Source organism: Physella acuta, unplaced genomic scaffold, assembly GCF_028476545.2.
Source record: "Physella acuta isolate Inbredline_101_S28 unplaced genomic scaffold, ASM2847654v3 ptg001481l, whole genome shotgun sequence".
In the NCBI taxonomy this organism is placed as follows: Eukaryota; Metazoa; Mollusca; class Gastropoda; family Physidae; genus Physella; species Physella acuta.
This window is the reverse complement of record NW_026732996.1, coordinates 1-16,216: the sequence shown is the minus strand read 5'-3', so window position 1 is coordinate 16,216 and position 16,216 is coordinate 1. Positions and strand designations below refer to the sequence as shown.

The window sequence follows — 16,216 nt, the reverse complement described above, 5'->3', positions numbered from 1 at the left end:
TTAGCGACTTGAAACATTTACTAATCGATTCCTGCCATAATTTAGAACAATATTGCCGAATAAAGTTTTGAAAAATATCCTTTCGTTCGGTCATAGGGTTGCCAGGTGTCCAGTTTTGAACTGAACAGTCCAGTATTTGAGCAGCCTGTCCAGGATAAAATAAATATAAATACTGGACAAGTATATGAAATAAAACTCTGTTACCCCCCTTCTTCTGCTTTGCGGCATACCCGAGAAGGGAAGGATGGAAAGGTGTCCAGTATTTTCGGAAAAGGTATCTGGCAACCCTATTTGGTCACAATTTTTTTTTAAAAATTACATAAACACCAGCAAACCGATCGTTCTCCTAGCTTGAACGAACCCCAACATTATACGTCTTTGTGATCACTATCTATTTTTTAGATAACATAAGGAAATTGCGCTTAAATTGTCACTAGACTTTTTATTAACTTGTTTTTATTTATTAGGTGTATTATGAATCGAGTATAGGTCTAAATTTTGTAATTAAATTTAATTAATTTTAAAATTAAATAAGTAGATTCTAGATTCTATGTTTACCTAACAGCTAACGTAGCTGCTGCTAGTCACTCTAAAATTTAGAGATTAAATCTAGATTTAGAGTCTAAATCTAGATTTAATTTCGTTTACAACATGATTAGATTTAGAGTATATTAGAGCTAGATTCTAGATCTAAATATTAAATAAATATTCCAATTAACTTTTATTATTTCTTTTGACTATGAAGGCCGAGCAGATCCTTATACAATATGAATATATATTATATACATCCCCTACTCTACTGAAAGTTTAGGGGAGATCACTTCCGCTTTATTTTAACTAAAGGTTAACTTTGCGGATGACATTTAAAATCTAGAGTCTAGATCTAGAGATCTAGATCTAGCACTTACGTAAGTACTTAGTCAACTTATTTATTATTTGTGAGGGAAGTCCAATTTTCAAGTAATTTGGTCAACGATGTACGAAGGTAAGGTAATCTATCGTTTTAGCGTAATCAATTCGGCTGCAGTAGTAGTAATGTGCGGGTGAGGTAACTGATGAATATATTTGTTTAAATAAATAAGTTTATTTAAGTCAAATTTTACAAAATATCACAGATAATTGATTTAAAATAACAATCAGTGACCAAAACAATTTAAATAACATGAAACTAATTTAAACTAGGTGTTTGAGATAAATATTAGTAGAAAAAAAACAACTGCCATCTTTCCAAATAAAATTTAGAGTAGTTTCTCTTGATAAAAATGTCTATTCGTATGTATATTGTGTTGACTTTGTTATTTATATACATACCTGTCTTGTTTAATATAAGTAAGACAGAGGGCCGTCTTCTTATCTTTAATTTCAAGTGAAATAAAGGCTATGTATGTATGTACATCCAAGATCTCAAAAAATTTTGGGAGGTCCAACATTTATTAAACCCTTTTGTACTGATCAACTTGTCAATTATTAGGTCGTCCATATCCCTCATAAATGATGTTGGACTCAAAATATGGGACGGTGTAAAATATTTTTTTTAAAAATGATGAAGAATATATTCGTTTTCGTTAGAAATTGTGATTAAGGGTTCGGGTATAGTAGAACTGCGATATGATATTAAATCATCATCTTGCTTTTTAGTGTAAGCCCTGCTAGGGGGGGATACCTTAAAATCTACTCTACCCTTCCCTAGGCTTAACTAACTAATCTGTCCGGTCAGTGCAACCGTGGTAGAACCCACAGTGGTTAAACCCTAACCTTAGTCTAAATAATAAGCTACTAAAATAAAACAAAAACCTTTTACAGTTAATACAATTTATTTCATGGAACCAAAAGTTATAAAAAAAGGAATAGATAAAAACTGACACAAAACAGAACCAAACGAAACAAACTTTTTACATCAAACAAAACAATTCATATATAACAAAACAAACTTTTACATCAAACTAAACATTACGTTTGACCATTTGCTGGTGTTGCACCGACTTATGATGTCTAGGATGGTCCAGGCCCTGACACACAGAAACCTCCCTTCATCCATTCTCGACATCCAAAAGTCCACACCAAACAAAACACTACGTAAAACCACTACGTACAATACGTTACGTACAATACATTACGTAGAACACAATACGTACACAACAAACTTTTTACACCAAACAAAACAAATCATATAAAACAAAACACCCAGCCAAGTTGCCCAAGCAACCTCACTCCACGCGTGCGGTGCGCCACGCAGAAACCTGACCCGACCTACATCTCGCCGCGGGTCAAAAAAAAGGAAGAAAATCACTCCGAGCGGTCAATTTATACTGACCGCTTCGGACGGAAGGGGACTCCGTGCCGTTCCCCATTGGACCACCATGCACTCCCAGATTCGCAACAAATAAAAGAATACAAAATAATCCATTCACCCGCTCACATTCACCCCTTTTAAAAATCTTACAGTCCCTGTAAGACAAAAAAATACGTATAACAATCTTAAAATAAAACATGCACCCATCTCTTACACCAAGCCTATAAGCTTGAATGCAAAAAAACAATTTCCATTAACATTAATCTTGCGTCTCTGTGCTCCCTAAAAAAAACTCAAGGCACCAAGATAGTGCTCCCTTCACTGAAGGCTGATTCGCGCTACTAGTCCTGTCGGTCATTCATCCGGAAGGGCAAGGGGGGAGGGTCAGGCTAGACCCGCCCGCTACTAATGGCACACATTGCCTGTCCATCCCGTCCACCTGGGTCCACCACACAACACACCGTATTCTGGTCTTGCGTCACCGTAGGCACACCGGTGGAGCGTCCGCTAGGTCGGTCCGGAGATGACGCAACCGCCTTGACCCACTGGCTCTCCGACTGTTACCCGCCCCCAACGATCGTGCCTCCGCTTCGACACACCTGTGGGGCGGGTGTCCAGTAGCCCTCTTTGTGGGTCAAGGAATTGACCTCATTGGCCTCTCGTTGGTGGGGAGCGTCCGCTTGGTTGGGCCAGGTGGTGACGCAACCGCCTTGCCCCACTGGCTCTCGTGCTGTTGCCCGCCCCCAACGATCGTGCCTCCGCTTCGACACACCTGTGGGGCGGGTGTCCAGTAGCCCTCTTTGTGGGTCAAGGAATTGACCTCATTGGCCTCTCGTTGGTGGGGAGCGTCCGCTTGGTTGGGCCAGGTGGTGACGCAACCGCCTTGCCCCACTGGCTCTCGTGCTGTTGCCCGCCTCCAATGATCGTGTGTCCGACTCGACACACCTGTGGGGCGGGTGTCCAGTAGCCCTCTTTGTGGGTCAAGGGGTGTTCGCTGTAGGCCTGCCTCACACACCAGATCACGCGCCACACACCGCGCCTTGTCCCGTCTAGCACAATGGAGGCTCACCAAGGCACGTCTCTCCGCCAACCTGACTGGGTGTTTAAACAACAAACAATCCCTACACTACACACAAACTAAACACAAATGGTTCCAAAAAGGGCCTATCAGAACAAAAATTTAACTAAGCTACATCTAGCCCTATCAAAAAAACAAAAATTTAGCTAGACTAAAGCACTGACCCCACTCGTGCTACCAATTTGTAAGCCCTGCTAGGGGGGGATACCTTAAAATCTACTCTACCCTTCCCTAGGCTTAACTAACTAATCTGTCCGGTCAGTGCAACCGTGGTAGAACCCACAGTGGTTAAACCCTAACCTTAGTCTAAATAATAAGCTACTAAAATAAAACAAAAACCTTTTACAGTTAATACAATTTATTTCATGGAACCAAAAGTTATAAAAAAAGGAATAGATAAAAACTGACACAAAACAGAACCAAACGAAACAAACTTTTTACATCAAACAAAACAATTCATATATAACAAAACAAACTTTTACATCAAACTAAACATTACGTTTGACCATTTGCTGGTGTTGCACCGACTTATGATGTCTAGGATGGTCCAGGCCCTGACACACAGAAACCTCCCTTCATCCATTCTCGACATCCAAAAGTCCACACCAAACAAAACACTACGTAAAACCACTACGTACAATACGTTACGTACAATACATTACGTAGAACACAATACGTACACAACAAACTTTTTACACCAAACAAAACAAATCATATAAAACAAAACACCCAGCCAAGTTGCCCAAGCAACCTCACTCCACGCGTGCGGTGCGCCACGCAGAAACCTGACCCGACCTACATCTCGCCGCGGGTCAAAAAAAAGGAAGAAAATCACTCCGAGCGGTCAATTTATACTGACCGCTTCGGACGGAAGGGGACTCCGTGCCGTTCCCCATTGGACCACCATGCACTCCCAGATTCGCAACAAATAAAAGAATACAAAATAATCCATTCACCCGCTCACATTAGTAACAATTGGGTGAGAGGGAAATCGTCGGGAAAAGTGAAAAGTATGACGTCATTTATGGGCGATCCATTTAATTAAGCCTAGTTGTTTATTTTGTCTGTAGACATTAGTCTTAGGCCTACACTTTTTCTGAATTAAGATTATTGTGTTTTTTAAAATAGGTTCAAATTTTAATTACTTACATTTGAATACCACATGGTTGTTTTTTTTTTCTTTGCCTTCTGCTGTCATCAGTTTTTGATTTCTTCAGTAGTCAATGTTTACCCCTCCCCACCATCCATTATTACAACAACAACAAAAAAACACCCACGATATATGTCATAGCGTAGATATATAGAATTAGACTAGACGAGTAGAGGTTACTAAGGAAGGTACGAACTTGACGGTAGACGATTTGGTGCGAGAGTATTGTGCGCGTGACGTGAGCATGGTGCGACAATGTACCGATGACGTAAGACGCAGCAGTGAAGTTAGTTGGGGGTTAGATATAGTAGGAGACGGACGTATTATTTGATATTGTGCAAATGATCTTTAAGTGTGTGTTAATAAAGTTCATGTTATTTCATAAACGAAGTTGTTGACATTGTTAATTAGTGTCTGCGGAACATAAGAGTGATTACCGTCCTCCTCACGAGTATAATAGTTGCCGTATGAATAGTAGTAGATCAGAATATATTGAGATTATATATAAACCCCCCATCACAATATAGCAGGGATTCCCAACCTTTTTTTTTACTCTAGAGCACATTCTAAAATATCGGTAGGGTGGCGGGCACCACCTATTTTAAATCGACAAACTCCTACCAGAGGCGTAGCGACCCTTCTCGTGTCACCTGGGGACAAAACTTTCGACTTGCGCCCCCCTTCAAACTTTCGATTTGCACCCCCCCCCCTCAAACTTTCGATTTCCATCCCCTTCAACCTTTCAATAATGTTTATGAAAAAAAATTCTATCTCTGTCGAATAGTGAGAGGCGGGCACAGGGTTGGGAACCCCTGCAATATAGTGATATCTCCCTCTAGAAAAAAAAACTAGATCAACCTATAGTTCGTAGGAAAATTATAATCTATAACTTATTCATCTGTTAAAAAAAAGAAATACGTCATTTTTCTCAACCACGCCGTTTCATCCCCCACTAAGCACAACGTCACAAAGTTCGCGGCGCGCGTGACGTCATTTGTCATTAGGCTAATGTTTAAGAAAGAGATACGGCGTATTTTAAAAAAAAATCAAAACCGGCACTATATAACTATGGCGATGAGACTTTAGCGATATTTAGCCTGACGAATAGATCTAAATAACTTTAGTTCGGTGAATTATATTGGTGTTTAATTTATTACAGTGGCATGATGTTCTCCCTCTACTATACAAATTCACTTGCTTTTAATTTCTGCAACATGCTCCATGGAGACGTTCGTACACAGCGGCTTCGGTAAATGCATTTAGGCTCCCGGTCCCACCTATAATTTACTATAAACGTCTGTCCATTAAGCTCCACGCAAAACGTGTGATTAATATATGGACATGCGCTAGTGGTGGTGTCAACAGGGGCCAAGCTCAGGTCACTTAAAAGTGCTCCGCACTTCATAAAAGACAAAATTGATGTTCAGATATCGTCGGACTCTGGCATTTTGCCGACGGCCGTACTCCTAATGCACAGTCTTAGAGGCTGTCCACTGCTAACACTATTTTATGTTAAATTCAAGCCTATACTGAGCTGTGGCTTTACATTAGCTCAGTGGCGTAGCGAGGTCGAGTGTCACCCGGTGCGGCACTTAATGGTGTCACCCCCCAGAGGCGTAGCGACCCTTCCCGGGGACAAACTTTCAAATTTTCGATTTGCAACCCCCCTCAAACTTTCGATTTGCACCCCCCCCCCACCTCTCAAGTTTTTCTCTATATATTTTGCTATTTTTTGCCTTGGTGTCACCCCCCTAAATGGTGTCGCCCGGTGCAGTCCGCACCCCCCGCCCCCCCCCCCTCGCTACGCCCCTGCATGAACTCACAATGACCCTAAGCTATGACGTATGCTGATTATTAAAGTCAATGTGAACTTACGGTGAACACTTGACCATGTAGGGATTTTTCTCATGCCAACAATCAAACGCTATTTAATTGCCACTGTAATGATAATTAATAATATTTTTTACAAGCTTTTATTTAACTCACTTCCTCGTCAGTCGACAGTCTGTCTGTCTAGACGGAAACGCAGGAGTGAAAATTCGGACAGTTCTACTTGACCGACACGATTCACAGTTGGCACATGGGTCAAGACATGAAGACAATGCAATCTGAAACTAAATTTGACTTAATTGGATGCCTAATTGATTTTTTATGAATTAATTAAAATTTGGACCGAATTAGTAGGCATGTCTAGCCAACCACACCACACGCGTCATCAATAGCTGCGCCATCACGACCACGTAATGGCTGCGTTCAAAAACCATTGCGCGCCTACTGAACGTGATATTCAGAAGGCGCGCAATGGTTTTTAGTCATGTAACTCTATTGTAGATAAAACATGTAAAGTACTGAAAAAAAAATTCATAAAAAACGTTTTAATAACAAGCTTTTATGTAATGATGCACTAAAAAGTAGAAAATAAATTATAGACTACTATTTAAATAACTATAAAGAAAAGCGTGGGTGTCTTCCTTAACATTAGTAAAGGTATCCAATAGATACTAAAGTGACCCACGCTTTTCTTTATAGTTATTTAAATAGTAGTCTATAATTTATTTTCTACTTTTTAGTGCATCATTACATAAAAGCTTGTTATTAAAACGTTTTTTATGAATTTTTTTACTTTTTCGAATTAAAACATATTCATAACAAATAAGTAGATCTAGGCCTCTAGGCCTATATCTATCAACTAATGATACTAATCCTAGTGGTTTCCTAACATTTTTGTGTGTTTTGGATTTGTTTATAGATCTATGCCCTAATAAAATCGTTAATACGCTCAACCGGAGGTGAACATGAAGCGGCGAATAAAATACGCTAAAATGGAGTTTTACCTTCGGTAATCTATCCGTAATCAATTCGGCCGTCACTAGTAATGTAGGGATAAGGTAACTAATAAATATGGCTTAAACATGAATATATTTTTGCATATTTTACTAAAATACTAAAGATAATTGAATATTTAACCACATTTAAGGTTTAAATCAATAAAAATGTCATGAAATTAAGGTTTAACAACGATGTTCCAGATACTAAATTTGCTATTAAATACAGCGGCCATCTTAAGAAAATATTATTTTGAGTCATTTCCCTTTAATTTCTATTTGTATGAAAATGTATTGATGTTTGCTATTAAATACGTTAGTCTTGTGTTTAAATACAAAGCATGCGTTTTTTTTTTTTAATTCTGCCCTTTAAACAATTTATTTGACTGACAATAAACATCAGTTCTAGAATTATTATTATGAGATGCAATTTTTATACATTAAGATACTCCCTATTTTTATAGAGCTACCACTACATATCTAATGTTTATTTAAATATTAGTTTGAGTTATTTCTTATTGTTTGTGTTATTGTTTGTTTACTATTTTCATTTAATATTTTCATGCTTTTTTCCTTTAATTAGTGATTTAATCATAAATGACGTCCCGTTTTTTGACCTCTCTTCACCTTAAACCCCTCCTTCCCCCCCCCCCCCCCCCCCCCCCCCCCCATTTTCACCGTCACGAAATAGTCGTAATGTCGAAAATTACCTTTTTGCCCTGTCTGTTAAAAAGTCAAGCCATAATTCTAATGAAAAAGATATTTTCAGCATTTTTGTATTAGGCGAAATACATAACGTTTCACGTTCCTTACCCCTCCCACTTCCCGCGTAAAACGTCGTCTCAAAACCAGTTACTCCACCCCTTAAGTGTGCGATGTCATTTATGGTAGATGTCAAGTCCTATATACATTTTGAATAACCTTTGTTGTCAAAATGTTGATACCAAATACCCAAAATGAGTTCTATGGGGTTGTCCGTAAACGATGTCACATATGCTATGGTAATGTGACGTCAACTTACGCAGGGTGGTCGGGGGGGGGACGACGGTGCGTGACGTCTATTTTGGAATCTTCTATAAAGCTGTGCTCAATGAAAATGAGGAACATAATAGGAGAAAGTTTCATTTATAGAAACTTTGCTTTCGTCAAATTGACGCTTCCTCTTTAGTGGTCGTCTATATATATATATATATATATATATATATATATATATATATATATATATATATATATATATATATATATATATATATATATATATATATAAAGGAATTCACAACTCAAATGAATTAATGGATGAAACTTCGGGGTGGGAGACAGTTGGGGGACATGTGGGGGGGGGGGGGGTAGATGCCATGCCCTACAATAGAGTCTCATCCGGTTTTGTATTACCGTGCGGGACAGCGGTAACGCCTTTATTTATAGTCTTCTTCTCTCTTGGCCTGTTTGGCAATTCCTATAGTGTAATTAATACAGGTGAGAGTGTGCCTTGAACTAGAGATGTTTCACATTTTTTATCTCTAAGCCACTCGGTCAAAAGGTCAATACTTTAAAAAAAAACACTTCTACATCGGTCCGTGTCAAACTATCCACTTCGCTATGTCAGACCCTCCCTACAACTGGGACGTTTTCCCCCAAATTTAACACCTAATTTAACATTAATTGTCTACCGTCAAGTTTACACCATCCTTATTAGTCTCTACCAGGCCTCGTCTAGTCTTATTTTTATCTATCTACGCTATGGCAATACGCTAACAGCCCCTCATACAAATACCCCTCACCCCCACCCTCCCTCAGCCTCGACCCTATGTATTTTAAAATGGTTTTCAAAACATTTTCTATCGGTAACGATGTTAGGTAGAGGGACTGCTGGTTAAATAAGGCAAAATTAAACATTAAAGATCAGAGAGTATCTGATAGATCTCGCTTGTCTCGGCACATTCACTGATAAAGCTATTATTAAAGTGATGCTTGTTAATTACTTGGTGAAATTTTAACTCATACTTCTGACATTAAAAAAATAATTTAACTAAGCTATTAAAAAATCAATGATAAAGTAATATTTGCTATAGTTGAGAAATCAAAATTTGGGGCCTCTAAAATTCGGGGGCCCCTGGTTGCAGCCCTTTCAGCACCCCCTTAATCCGCCACTGATAGCAATCCATTGGGCAGATGAAGTAAAGTTCAGTATTTCAATGCTATGTTTCTTGACCTCAACTTATGAAAAGTCAGCACTATACCCAGCCGCCTTTACTTTCCCAAACATAGCTGTTTTGTAGCTGTTTTATCAATATCAGAACAATTGTTTTAGTCTGCTAGAGATTATAGATCTACATAATACTTATTTCCACTAAATATTGCTTGATTTGGTTTTATTAACGGGCGCTTCTAACTGACAGATTGGTTTCAAAGTTGGCACTTGGATCAAAACATGAAGACACGAAGACAATGCAATCTGACATTAAATTTGACTAAATTGGATACCTAATCAATAAACTTTTTATGAATTAATTAAAATTGTGTCCAAATTAGTAGGCTGTCTTATCCAACTATTCCGCACTATTATATTCGCGTTATCATGTTCATTAGGTGCCCAGTGGTTTTTAGTTATGCAACTCTATTGTAAATTTAAAAATTTTAAAGTAATGAAATTTTTTTAGCGCAATTTCCATTCTGGAGAATTGCGTTTATTAACTCGTCTTTTCTGGGAATGGATGGATGGATGTGTGTCCGCAGCTTTAAGTCGTATCTCCTCCTCAACGAAGCAATATCGAGGACTAGTTCCAAAAGCAATTATGTTAAGCAAGTTACGAGGATGAACATAGGCCATAAAAATTCCGGGTTTCTTTCATGGATTTCCCGGAAAAGCAAAAAAAACTCGAAAAAATGCAGTTTTTTGCCCACCTCTCGGCAACCAGACCACTAAGCGACTTGAAACATATACCAATCGATTTCTGCCATAATTTTGAACAATATTGCCGAAGAAAGTTTTCAAAAATATCCTTTCGTTTGGTCACTAACAATTTTTTGAATTAATTAAAATTTGGACCGAATTAGTAGGCATTTTTTGCAACCACACCACACGCGTCATCACGTTCAATAGCTGCGCCATCACATTCAATGGCTGCGACGTCACGTTCGGTAGCTGGGCGCGCAATGGTTTTTAGTCATGTTACTCTATTGTAAATAAAACATGTAAAATACTGAAAAAAAATTAATAAAAAACGTTTTAATAGCTAACCAATGGTTTTACTAACCCTGCTCTTGATTTACGCTACGACAGAGCTATTTTTAGATAACACAAGGAAATTGCGCTAAAATTGTCACTAGACTTTTTTAAATTACTTGTTTAACTTTAATAACAAGCTTTTATGTAGTAATGCACTAAAAATAGAAAAATAAATGATTTTTACTTTCTCGTATATACGAAGTATAGAGAAAGTCTTGTAATCGTGCACAAAAATCACATTAAATTTGGACAGTTTTCACCGTTTTACTCCGGGATGTAGGGACTTATTTTAATCGGGCAAAAATTATAAATCCAGATATATAAAAATTTTGGCGTTTTATGCGTAATGGAGTCGGAAAAACTGGATTATCCAATTATGCCCGTGTGTGTGTGTGTGTGTGTAAACACGATAACTTGAGTACCGTTACAGCTAGGTTGATGAAATTTCATATACAAGTATTATATCAAAATTGTAGATCCGTATCAACTTTTGAGCGATTTCCGATAACCGGAAGTGGAACTTTTTCTACTTTGAATTTTTCAAAAGCCTATAACTTGAGTACTAGTACAAAATATATAGAGTGGGAGGGGGTGGCGTGAATGTCGGAAGTTACATTAACTCAACGTTGCAAAATATACATGAGGTTGAGAATCGTAATAACTTATGTGTTAATCCATGTATGGGGGGGGATGTAAAAAAAAATGAAATACATTTAAAAAATGTGAATACATATACACATGCGTATATGCATTCTTACTTTTATGTAAGGTCGTTAGATTTGTCCAGATGAAGTATTATATAAACAATTGTTTGTAAAAAAGTAAACAAAGACTACGTCTATTTAAAAGAAAAACGAAAATCACAAAGTAGAGCATCCGTTTAAATAAATATTTCGTTATTAATTATGTTATGTATTCTACTAAAATTGTACACATTAATTGCTAAACTGAATTTAATATAATATTTGATTTATACTTTTAATTTTAAAGAAGCCTTTGCAGTTCTAATAACCTTGCGAGTAATAAGTTTGCGACTACACCAATGCTAGCATGACATACAATTACTCAGACTGTTTAAACTTAGGCCTTAAGCACTCCACATAACAGCCAATCACCAATTAATTAATCATTCTAATTCTCAAAAGTTATTTTTATTAGGCGTTCGCTTGGTGCGCAATTGTTTTTTCTATGAGATTCTATTCTATTTTAAAAAGTTTAAGTATTTAAAATGGATTAAAAATCATAACCATATCCCGAGTTCCCATCCCTTGTTGTTTTATATAAGAATATTCGAGAAAGGTTAGGGGAGATCAATCCCGGTTTATTTTTAAAATATATAATAATACACTACTATTTAAATAACTATAAAGAAAAGCGTGTGTCTCTTCCTAAATATTAGTTAAGGCATCCAATAGATAATAATAGTGCATAGTAGTGCATTATTATATATTTCAAGAAATTCGTTTATTTTCTACTTTTTAGTGCATTATTACATAAGAGCCTGTTATTAAAACGTTTTTTTTTTAATGATTTTTTTATCAGGCCTATGTTTATGCGTGATGCACCAAAATGCGTGTTTTAAAGAAGTATATTAAACCAGCTGCATCCCGTGCTCCGCCACGGTAAATCTTTTTTAAATGTACCAACTAGGGAACAGAACAAAACTAAACACAACACAAACGAACGAACGAAAAAAAAACACAAAAGAAAAAACAAACACAACACTCATAACATAAACACAATTTAAATGAAATCATAAAGGCATATTGCTCACAGTCTAGCCCGTAGCGCCAAATCGCGCCCTTCCCGAGCGCCGCCGGACGCGTCTGACACAGTGAATGACTATAAAACAGAGGCGTAGCGAACCTTTCCGGCGCCCGGGGAAAAACTTTCAATTTGACCCCCCCCCCCTCAAACTTACGATTTGCACCCCCTCTCCTCAAAATTTCAATTTCCACCCCACCCCCTTAAACTTTCGATTTGCACCCCCCCCCCCCCGTTCAGACTTTCGATTTGCACCACTTTTGATTTGAAAATCCCCCCCCCCCCCCTCAAACTTTCGATTTGCACCCTCCCACCGCCCTCAAACTTCCGATTTCCACCCCCCCCCCCGCACATTTTTTTTCAACCCACTTTGGCGCCCCCTTAGGTCGGCAACCGGGGACATATGTTTCCCCCCCCCCCTCTCTACGCCTCTCCTATAAAACCCCCAGCAGTATTTAAAATATACGTGTTTTACCTACCATATTATATCACTTTATCAATTCACGCATTTTTTTCCCAGTACTTTAAATTTTAAAAATTTACAATAGAGTTTCATAACTAAAACCATTTCGCACCAAATGAACGTGATGACGCGTCTATAATAGTGCTTAATAGTTGATTAAAAATTATAAGTAGTAAACATTACATTCAGTGAATAAAATAAATAAAAAAAAAATTCATAAAAAACGTTTTAATAACAAGCTTTTATGTAATGATGCACTAAAAAGTAGAAAATAAATTATAGACTACTATTTAAATAACTATAAAGAAAAGCGTGGGTCACTTTAGTATCTATTGGATACCTTTACTAATGTTAAGGAAGACACCCACGCTTTTCTTTATAGTTATTTAAATAGTAGTCTATAATTTATTTTCTACTTTTTAGTGCATCATTACATAAAAGCTTGTTATTAAAACGTTTTTTATGAAATTTTTTTCAGTACTTTACATGTTTTATCTACAATAGAGTTACATGACTAAAAACCATTGCGCGCCAGTAGAATATCACGTTCAGTAGGCGCGCAATGGTTTTTGAACGCAGCCATTACGTGGTCGTGATGGCGCAGCTATTGATGACGCGTGTGGTGTGGTTGGCTAGACATGCCTACTAATTCGGTCCAAATTTTAATTAATTCATAAAAAATCAATTAGGCATCCAATTAAGTCAAATTTAGTTTCAGATTGCATTGTCTTCATGTCTTGACCCACGTGCCAACTGTGAATCGTTTCGGTCAAGTAGAACTGTCCGAATTTTCACTCCTGCGTTTCCGTCTAGACTGACGACAGACTGTCGACTGACGACTTACGACAGAGGAAGTGAGTTAAATAAAAGCTTGTAATAAAAGCTTGTAAAATAGCCTTTTATCAATCAATGCTAATTATAATATTCCAACAATAATGTACTCTTACACGTCTGCATAATTTGCATTCACATTTTGCTAATTATATTATTCCAACAACTATTCCTTCTTGCAGATTCTGCATTCACATTTTTAGCGTGAGTTCAATTTATTTTTAAAATACCTCCCTTGGCAAAATTACTAAACAGTTTAATTAGATTTTTCTAACCTACAGTTATTATGTTAAAAAATGTATCCACTTTTTCTAGGAATATTAACGAAAACGATATTTGACATTGATCCTTTTAATATGTTTTAGCAATGTGCGTGTATTTAATATTCTCTTTACGTTATGCAATATTGTACAAACAGTGGAAATTATAAAATAGCTCTATGTCGTTATATAAACAGACCCTACTCTAATACTTATAATAAGACAATGCGATGCACTGCAAAGCACTAAATGGTGCGATGTTTACTTTTATGGTTCCAAAATCTATAGCGATGACGGACGGACGGAAGGAAGGAAGGAAGGACAGACACAGCCCGCTTATATTATAGATTATATTATAGATGATGCTACATTTTATAATATAAGTATACCAAGGTCATTGTTTTACTTTAGCTGTATGTTGTGTCCACCTTTACTCCCACACATGCGTTATGAAATGTCACTGAAAACTCCAAATTTTTTCTTTTTTTGCATACATTTTTATCTTACATTTTTAGCGCAATTTCCATTCTGGAGAATTGCGCTTATTAACTCGTCATTTCTGGGAATGGATGGATGGATGGATGGATGGATGTCCGCAGCTTTAAGTCGTATCTCCTCCTCAACGAAGCAATATCGAGGACTAGTTCCAAAAGCAAATATGTTAAGCAAGTTCCAAGGATGATTGTTGGCCAAAAAAATTCCCGGAATTTCTTCCTGGATTTCCCGGAAAAGCCAAAAAACCTCGAACAAATGCAGTTTTTGCTCCATATCTCGGCAACCAGACCACTTAGCGACTTGAAACATTTACCAATCGATTCCTTCCATAATTTAGACCAATATTGCCGAAGAAAGTTTTCAAAAATATCCTTTCGTTCGGTCACAAAAAATTAATTAAGAACTTTTAAACTGAGCACCGTGTAGGTTTTTAGCACAAAGCTGAGGTTCGAAAGGATTTTACCATAGCGAATGAGCGGAGGTTCGAAATGATTTTTTTTAAGCCGCAGGCGAAGGACGAGGAGGGTAAATCATGTGACCTGGCTGGCTTAGCAGCGAACTGCGCGAGCAGTTCTATATAGCAATATAGAGAGCGCGACAACTAAATACCCCCTACACGTCCGCAATTTTTTAAAATCTCGTTAATAAATATTTTTTCTATTTTGTTTTGAATTATTAAAACTACTTGTGTTGCATTATTTATTTGCTGAATATATGATTTATCTCGATTTAAAATTGATATGGATAACATAAGGAAATTGCGCTTAAATTGTCACTAGACTTTTTATTAACTTGTTTTATATTTGTTCTTCAAGCATGTCGTCATCTCATGTTATTAAAATCAGAGCACTATATAAAGCCTTGATGAAACTTCACAGAGGACTTCCATTAGAGTTTCAACAAATTGGAAATAGTTATGTGAGGGCAGAATTTCAAGCACACAAGTCAGCTCAAGCAGAAAATGCAGAAATATTTGTACGAGAATGGACTGTAAGTATTGTTTAGTTAGCCTACTTAAAACTTTTTCAATTTAGTCAACTATTTAAGTAGCCCACGGTGTCCCTAGTGAGTGGCTCTATTTAAAAATATGAATGTATGTACGCAGTGGCGTAGCGAGGTCGGGTGTCACCTGGTTCGATACTTAATGGTGTCACCCCCCCCCCCCCCCCCCGTTATATATATATATATATATATATATATATATATATATATACATATATATATTGTTACGTCCCGACCTACCTAGATCTTTCGATTTAGGAGGGGAGGTAGACAAGAACACACGTTAAATATAACGAACACCTTTTCAATAACAACGTAAGTTTAATCTTCACAACAGAGATACAATATATTGAAAAGTAACCGCCATCAAAATACAACACAAAAATCCTACCACCTATTCAAAACTATACTATCTACAACTACACGTCCTAACTGGTGAGCTGCCGTACCCTGACTGTCTTAACCCTCCTAGTCCTAACTTCTTTGTCTCCCCCATCCGGTCTAACCTAATTTACATGTCGCCAACAGTTCTGTCGTGCCTGATTAAAGTGTCAGACCTTGCTAATAAAGTACCCCCATTACGATCACGTAGGCAAACTAGATACGTGTCTTCTACACCTACCCCCATTGATGATGCCGTCGTCCGTAATTACAATCTAATTGCAACACGTACACCGCTAATCGTCTTCGTCAATACCTGTTTAGTCTGGGTCACGTCTCTCGTCAACCCTACCCCTCCAATCTATGCCCCCACAGTCGTAACAATATATATATATATATATATATATATACATACATATATATATACATACATATATATAATATA

At 37.3% G+C, this 16,216-nt stretch overlaps 1 protein-coding gene across 1 annotated transcript; it reads left to right on the top strand.

The window, feature by feature from the left end:
• Positions 1-728: 728 nt before the first annotated feature.
• LOC131928307 (succinate dehydrogenase assembly factor 3, mitochondrial) lies at positions 729-15,378 on the top strand (the record flags this gene model as incomplete). The annotated part of the gene is given in 3 exon segments (XM_059284292.1): positions 729-985; positions 13,816-13,837; positions 15,204-15,378. Coding segments are annotated over 3 exon segments (207 nt in total), but the record flags the coding sequence as incomplete, so codon positions are not given.
• Between the last annotated feature and the right edge of the window lie 838 nt (positions 15,379-16,216).